Here is an 8,398-nt window from a genome sequence, read left to right on the forward strand (position 1 = left end):
ACGGAATTGATAATTGAAGAGGGAAGAAACTGATTTGAATTATGGAAGAAATGGGGGGAATTGGGAGTTAATAGCGTGTATTTAGGTGGAGAGAGAGAGTATATTTGGGAACTATGCGTGAAAAGAGGGATATGGTGTTGCACGGTTTATTAGAAAAAAAGTGGGTTAGCTATGAAGTGTAAAATTAGAAAAATATATTTATGGATCATAAATATTAAAAAGGTTAGATATTATCCATAAATAAGTCTTAGGGGTAGTTACACCAAGTAAATTTTACTTTTAAAAAACACTTCGGAGAAAAAATACTTTGGCCTAATAGATTATTAATTACCTTCACTTACATTTAAATAACTTGTTTTTAAAAGATCTTGGGCGCAAAAAGAAATTTACTCTTGAATTGTGCGAATAATCTAATTTTCCCTATAGTTTGTTGTCATTGGCCCATAAAGATTAGTTGAGTTGGCTGGGTGAGTTGTTTTTCACGAGAGAGATTTGGGATCATTTCCCTCACCAATAGCTTTCTCATTTAGATCTAATGCGGTTGCCCAGTGCACAACTGAAAGATAGTAATTGCAGGTTTTCTGGGGGTTACAAAAGAAAAATAGGACTAGGTATACATAGATTGTGTTGGGATGATGTCCAACCTTAACCAGAAATCTCGTCCTCAGAAATGGACCCCGTGGTATAATGAAATACAGGGAGCTGGTCGTTAGGGTTGGGCCACCAAGGCTCCAACTAGTTCCTAAGCCACCAAAGACAGCTCAAATACGTCAGTAATTTATCTTTTTGCCCTTCATATCAACACATGTCCACTCCCTGTTGGGTAGAAACATAATATTACAATGAGGGAGGAAGTAGAAAATCAGTCGATATGAACGAGAAACTAAACTCTACTCTTTTCAATTAAATCGCCCAATCCACTTTGTTCTCTCCGCCCAAATAATCAGCTTTCTCTTTTAGTGTTAATATATATAGTTATAAGTGGAGAAAAGGACCAAAATCATCCATAATGTTTGGGTTTGGATCAAAATCATACATATTCTTTCACATGGTGCACTAATAGTACATTATGTTTGCATAAGTGGTGCACTTTTAGTCACAATCCCAAATAAATTTAACGGAAAAGAACAAAAATGCCCCTGAACTTTTAGAAAAGGTATAAAAATACCCTTTATTCATCTATTTTGCTAAAACTACCCCTCAATTCAACTTTTTGAGAATTTATTCCCCTTGACTAACGGACAACACTAATTTTTTTTTTTAAAAAAATAAATAAATTGCACATGACATTGTATTACTGAAAAATTGATTTATTCTTTTAAAAAGAAATCTGAAACCTTGGAATTTTTTTAAATTTGGAAAACTTTTTTTTAACGAGTAAAACCTTGACTAACGGACAACACTAATTTTTTTTCTTTTCAAAATGTGAAAAATTGGATTTTTATAAAAATCTGAAAAAATTAAATTTTTTATGGAAAAACTGTGTTTAAAAAAAAAAACCAGAAAACTATCTTTTTTTAAATCTAGAAGAAAATTATGGAGTATTAGTTTTGCACATTTTACTTAAAAAAACAATCAGTTTTTCAGATTTAAAAATTGAATTTTCTAAAAAAGAAATGGGGTTTCCACCCGTTAATTTTTTTTTTCCAAACTTAAAAAAATTCCACATGTTTTAATGAAAATCCAATTCTGTTTTTTATATATATATATATAAAAGGCTTACTACATTTGTTTTTTTAAAGAAATGGATGTTGAAAAATTATTTTTCCTTATTCTACAAATAACGATTTTTCAGATTTCTTTTTAAAAGAATAAATCAATTTTTCAGTAATAAAATGTCATGTGCAATTTAATTTATTTTTTTTAAAAAAAAAATTAGTGTTGTCCGTTAGTCAAGGGGAATAAATTCTCAAAAAGTTGAATTGAGGGGTAGTTTTAGCAAAATAGATGAATAAAGGGTATTTTTATACCTTTTCTAAAAGTTCAGGGGCATTTTTGTTCTTTTCTGTTAAATTTATTTGGGATTGTGACTAAAAGTGCACCACTTATGCAAACATAATGTACTATTAGTGCACCATGTGAAAGAATATGTATGATTTTGATCCAAACCCAAACATTATGGATGATTTTGGTCATTTTCTCGTTATAAGTGGCGTTTGAATCTTTATTCTGATACTGCATTTTTCTCTCTTTTTTTATTTTTATTTTTTTCGTTTGAATCAAGAAAGCCCATTTTCTTTTCTAAATGGATTGTATTATACAAGGAATTGGTGCTGCTACTGCACTAACCTCAGCTAATTCTTTTGATACCAAGAAATCACTTTTTGCTAATTCTCCCAGATCTTTATCAGGTTTGTTCTATTTTTATCAATCTTTAGCTGGAATTATAATTTGGGTTTTGTTAGTATTGCTTAAATTTTATGTCTTTTCTCTTTGGGTCTAATTAATTGTGTTTATTTGCTTAAATTTATGTCTTTTTTCGGGTCTAATTGTTTGTGTTTGTTTGCTGCATTTTATGAATCTTTAGCTAGTATTTGAAATTGAGTTTTGTTAGTATTGCTTAAATTTATGTCTTTTCATTTTGGGTCTAATTGAATGTGTTTGTTTGGTGCATTTTTATGAATCTTTAGCTAGTATTTGAAATTGGGTATTGTTAGTATTGCTTAAATTAATGTCCTTTCTTGGGTCTAATCTAGGTTTATCTAATCTAGGTTTATCTAATCTAGGTTTATCTAATCTTTGTGTCGTTTGGGTTGTTTTTGATCTGTCTAACCTGGGTTTCTGAAATATTATCTAATCCATTTAGTCCTTGTTTACTCTCCAGATTTCAATCATTTGTCTTCCATTTTTGTGGAATTTATGGTTTGGTTTTGATGCAGAGAGGAAAGGAAGGATTTTTTTGGTTAGATCTGATGGACGTTTAAGCTATGGTTCGAACGGACGTGGGGGAAGAGCTGAACAATTAATTACTAATGCTGTTGCTGTTAGTATTCTTTACTCTTTCATTGCGATTGTGTGTTTATGTATGCATTAGAATTATAGTCATTTACTAGCAGATATTAGTGTAAAATTTATTGTTTTTGGAGTTTTGAGATTTGTTGTTGCATGTAATTGTTTTACAGTCAAAACAAGATACTGCTGCAGCTTCTACTTCATCTAAGCCAGGGTATATTTACTTCTCCTCTGAGTTATACTGTACACGCATACACTGCATGCATATCTTTACAGTTCAAATTGATTCCTTGTAGTTGCCACTTGACTCGTCTCTCCTAGTGTTTGTCTTCTAGAAATCTAGGGTGTTTCTGGTATGAACGAAAATGTTTTCCTGGAAAATAAGTGATAAGTGGGTTTCTGACTTATTTTCTTATGTTTGGTACGTAAGCAAAGAATATTATTCTAAAAACATTTTATATATAATCTAGACATATACTATGGGGGGTAGGGGTGTGGGGTGGTGGAGATGGGGGCTACGGAGGTTGGGAGGACACAATCAATGTGGAATGCCACTTGTGGAACTTGTTTTCCCTACTTCCACGAGGGAAGTCATTTTCCTCATTGTTATAGAACTTGTTTTTCTAGAGAATGTTTTCCTCCATACCAAATACACCCTTAATCAGCACTTGTTTTATTAAACTTCATGTCCAAGGGGTGGCTAGTCAGCAGATTAGATTAGTTTTTTTTCTTAATCTTGGCTGACTAGGGCGATGTTTAATAATCTTGGCTTGAAAAAGAGCTTGTCTGATAGGATTATGATTTAGTTGAGCTACTAATCTCGATGCTGTTGTTAAAAGAAATAGAAAAAAATAATAGAAGTTGTTGTTTTGCTTCAGATGATGCCAGTTCATCCTGCGATGAACATGTCTAGTTCTCCTCTTTGCACCGTATTGTGATACCGAAAACAAAAGAAAGGAGAGTGACGGTGGGAGTGATATGGTTTTTGTGTTGGATTAGACGTACATAGAGAGGAAAAAGATATATTTTTAGCGAATCTTCCGTCTCAGCCAAGCAAGTCTCTCGTAGACTTTAAAAAAGGAGTTACTAAGGATTATGTCTGTCCTCAATTTTCTTCTTGTAGTACTTTCATTTGCTCCAAAATTTTCAAGCTAAGATGTTGCTGAAAGCCTGAAACTGTACAACTATTACAAAGATCAATTCCTATGTCTAGCTTGTATGGAACTGATGAAATCTTAGCTTGTAACCCCAACACAGGGCCACTTTTACGTCTGGGTGTATTCCTTTCTTTCCTTTGTTGCTAGAGCTTTTTTGTCTTACTTTATTTTTATCCACAAATGAATAAATCGTTAACTCTATTTTTGATGCATTTTGTAACAAAGAGAATAATTAGTAAAAACAAGTATAGCAACATGAACCATATAAAATTTCTGGAACTGATAACTTTCAAAGTTTACGTATCAACCAAAAAAAGAAAAGAAAAAGAACCAGGAACTTCCAATATTCAGATGACAATTGAGTTGCTTCTGATTTTAGGTGATGAAGTGAAATTAGTTTATATTTGTCAATCCAAAAAAGCAAAAAAAACAAATAAATACAAATCTCCTCTCATCTCGAACTCTCTTCTTTTTGACGTAGTTCTGTTTCCTTCAGCTAACTTAATTTATTTATCTTAACCCCCACCATCTAAAGGCAAAAAGAGAAATTTTCATTTCCTTAAACAAAGATGAGGACTGTTTGCTATGTATGCCCATTTTCAGTATTATGCAGCTGGTTCAGCGTTACAGAGATTCTTCATTTGTCTCACTCGTGTTAAAGTATAGGAAGTGGGTCTGAATAGTTCCTGTGTATCCTGCAAATTTTGAACTTACTAGAAATTGAACATATAGATGTAGATTGCATTCCTATACCCAATAATTGTATTGAATTCTACGTAACAGTCTATAGACCGCAAATATTTAATTTTGCTATTGTGGTTGGAAGAAAGAACAGGTCTTGCTGTAGGTATCTTATCCATCTTCAAAATCCACCCCTAATTGAACAGACAAACAAGGAGATTGCAATAAACAATTCCTAATAATTTTGTGTCCACTTTGGCTGTTTTCAAGTTATAAGACAAATGCTTATAGTAAAAGAAGTTCCTTGGTTAGGGATGAAAGGAAAAGCTATGCAGCACAGTATCACTGACTAGTGGCACATGATGATGACAGGTCTCATTAGATGTTTTGGATGAATAAATTTCTAGACATTACTTTTCCCTTCTTTTAAGTTTTGCTATAATAGATACGACTAATGGTAATTCCTACAGGTTTTTTAATTTCAGCCTTGTGCTAGCTTTAGGAGTACAGAGCCTCGATTGCTTACAAGAATTACCAAATATTAGTAAGAGCTCACATGAAAAAGAAGTCTTGTCAATACAAGTAATTCTTAAGCACAATTTCAGTGTATGTACACATAAAAATCACTACTTGTGCTAGCTTTATGTGTATAAGTACAATAATACATATTGTCTTATAGTTCATGTATATACTGTAAAAATCTCGAATTGTACCTGGTAAAAACCATTATTGTTATAGATACTACCTTATCAGAGTCCTGCGTCTAAGAGAAGAAAAACAGCCGACTTATTCCAAATAAAAGTTGAGGATCGACTAAAAAACTAGTTGTCTTTGGATTTTTCATGTTTGTCAATTTACAATATATGCAAGTATATCAGTGTGAATCAATCAACTATCTTTCAATCTGAAACTAGTTATATCAACTATCTGCCTCCATTCTTTTTGGTTAGGACCCATTTATTCAATACTCATTACTAATTTGTCTTTTTAGGACAAATTTCGGGTTCTCTAAACCTAGTGATCCTAAATCATACACCTATACCTACACCTAGATACAAGTTTCTAACAAGACTAAAAGGATTCATGGTGAATATTGGGCCTAATGTAAGTGTAACAATAGACAACGCCTTAACCCAATTTGTTGGTTTTGCCTACGTGGATCCTTTTCTTTTATTGCTTTCTGTCCTTTAGTTAAGTCACATTGCTTTCGAGGGATTTTAGGTATTATAGGACAATTTATCTCCAGGTGACTTTAGGTCCCCTCGTCCTGTTTTAGCACCTTCAATCATCATAGTTTTGCACCTGAAGTTTGGTGCATTTTAAGGTCCATCTAGTACAAAACCATATCAGATGACACTCTCTTATTTTATCCTCTTATGAGTGCTAATTTTCATCCTCAGTATGTGATCAGCTCTAATCGTATCCAACCCTTTATGAGCATGCATTCATCTTACATTCGCATTTTACGACGCTCATCTTGAGCAATGATTGCAACATAGATAATGAAATAATATTAAATGTTAAAATAATGGAGACATGGGTGATGTAATAGAAAGATAACTAAGTAAAAGTGCTACCCTGAAATTCAAACTTCACTCAATTATGTGCTTGCTTAATAATTTAACTTACATCATCGAATAGATCTTTGTTGGCTGGTTGGCTATGCTGTCTTTTCGCATATTTTCTTAATGTCGATCGTTGTGTGAACTATATCTCACGTGATTGTTCTTTATCACACCACTTATGTTATTGAATTTACATCTTTAGGCATGAGCTATTGCTCTTTGAGGCTCTCCGTGAAGGCCTTGAAGAAGAGATGGACAGAGATCCCACTGTTTGTGTAATGGGTGAAGATGTTGGTCATTATGGAGGTTCGTACAAGGTGACTAAAGGCCTTGCCCCAAAATTTGGCGATCTCAGGGTTCTTGACACTCCCATTGCTGAGAACTCTTTCACTGGTATGGGCATTGGAGCTGCAATGACTGGCTTACGTCCAATTGTTGAAGGAATGAACATGGGGTTTCTTCTTCTAGCCTTCAACCAGATATCTAACAACTGTGGTATGCTCCATTACACATCTGGTGGCCAGTTTAAGATTCCAATCGTCATCCGAGGTCCTGGTGGGGTTGGTCGACAGCTTGGAGCAGAACACTCTCAACGCCTTGAGTCATATTTCCAGTCAATTCCTGGAATCCAGATGGTTGCCTGTTCAACCCCTTACAATGCCAAGGGCTTGATGAAGGCAGCTATCAGAACCGATAACCCTGTGATTCTGTTTGAGCATGTTTTGCTCTACAACCTCAAGGAGAGAATTCCAGATGAAGAGTATGTGTTGAATCTTGAAGAAGCAGAGATGGTAAGACCTGGGGAGCATGTTACCATTCTAACTTATTCCAGGATGAGGTATCATGTGATGCAGGCTGTGAAGACACTTGTGGACAAGGGTTATGATCCCGAGGTCATTGATATCAGGTACGAGTGTCAAATGAGCAGGTTAGGCTGAATTTGGGCGGGTCAAAATGAGCTGAGTTAATAAATGGGCAGGTTATTGACCCGCTCAAAAGTTACTCAGGCTGAAATGGGCTAAAAAGGGGGTCATAACCCAACCAGCCCAATTCTTATTAAGTTTTATTTTCCGTCTGTTCTTTTATAATTTTTAGTACCTAATAAAACTATTTTTTTCTTTATTATGGCTATATATAACATATCAAATAAAAAATGTCTTTTTGAAAATATTTTGACAAGATTTCGCATGGTTCAATTTGGGCTACATATCAGCTCAATTTTTGATGGCCTGAGCTAATAAATGGGCGGGTCAATGACCAGCCCAAACTTGGGTGGCTTGGGCGAATCATGTTTTCATGGGCTAATTTTGCCTCCTCTAATATTATCAGGTCTCTGAAACCATTTGACCTTTACACCATCGGGAATTCAGTGAAGAAGACTCATCGTGTGCTCATTGTCGAGGAATGTATGCGGACAGGAGGTATTGGTGCCAGCTTGACAGCTGCTATAACCGAGAACTTTAATGACTATCTAGATGCCCCGATCGTGTGTCTGTCATCACAGGATGTGCCAACTCCATATGCTGGGACATTGGAGAACTGGACTGTTGTTCAACCTCCCCAGATTGTTACTGCAGTTGAACAGCTTTGCCAGTCATCAAAGTGGTAGAAGCCCTTTGGTAATTATGCCATTATGTTCCGTCACTTATGTCATAGTTTAAGTCTTTAAGATTCAACTTCTGATTGTTTTTAATGTCTGATTTTGCTAAAGGTTTTAGTTTTTGGAACTTGCAAGTTCTAGTTAAGGTAACAAGACTTCATGGAAATATTATCATTGTTTTGTTTCATTAAATATTAAAGTTTAGCTCTACTTCATCAAAAAAAAAAAAAAAAAAAAAAAGAGAGAGATTAAAGTTTAGCTCTATTTGATATTAAAGCTGGAGTTGTCTTATACATTTAAATATCAGAATGGACGTTGCTGAAACTGTTAAATTTAAGTCTTCCAACTAGAGAACTGTGAATGCAGATGTTTGGAACTCTTGCCCTTCTGAGCACATAATGAAGCAATACTATCCATGATGCGAAACCTACGAAACCAAAAAA

At 34.3% G+C, this 8,398-nt stretch overlaps 1 protein-coding gene across 2 annotated transcripts; it reads left to right on the plus strand.

The window, feature by feature from the left end:
- The first annotated feature begins 574 nt into the window (after nucleotides 1-574).
- LOC132609209 (pyruvate dehydrogenase E1 component subunit beta-3, chloroplastic) lies at nucleotides 575-8,154 on the plus strand. Of its 2 annotated transcripts, XM_060323077.1 has the most exons (6): nucleotides 575-974; nucleotides 2,143-2,351; nucleotides 2,880-2,983; nucleotides 3,123-3,166; nucleotides 6,558-7,262; nucleotides 7,685-8,154. In XM_060323077.1, the coding sequence occupies exons 2-6, from the start codon at nucleotides 2,246-2,248 to the stop codon at nucleotides 7,962-7,964; spliced, it is 1,239 nt and encodes a 412-aa protein (XP_060179060.1). In that variant the 5' UTR covers nucleotides 575-974; nucleotides 2,143-2,245; the 3' UTR covers nucleotides 7,965-8,154. The 2 variants fall into 2 exon arrangements, with proteins under 2 accessions (XP_060179060.1, XP_060179061.1); XM_060323078.1 differs by lacking the exons at nucleotides 575-974; nucleotides 3,123-3,166 and having other exon boundaries at nucleotides 2,320-2,351.
- Nucleotides 8,155-8,398: the final 244 nt, after the last annotated feature.

The sequence above is a fragment of the Lycium barbarum genome, chromosome 9 (genome assembly GCF_019175385.1).
Source record: "Lycium barbarum isolate Lr01 chromosome 9, ASM1917538v2, whole genome shotgun sequence".
Lineage (NCBI taxonomy): Eukaryota > Viridiplantae > Streptophyta > Magnoliopsida > Solanales > Solanaceae > Lycium > Lycium barbarum.

Coding starts and splice junctions, on each gene's coding strand:
- LOC132609209 (XM_060323077.1), top strand. CDS start 2,246: ATGGATTGTATTATACAAGGAATTGGTGCTGCTACTGCACTAACCTCA. Junction 2,352..2,879: donor TTCTCCCAGATCTTTATCAG/GTTTGTTCTATT, acceptor GTTTTGATGCAG/AGAGGAAAGGAAGGATTTTT. Junction 3,167..6,557: donor TCTACTTCATCTAAGCCAGG/GTATATTTACTT, acceptor TTACATCTTTAG/GCATGAGCTATTGCTCTTTG.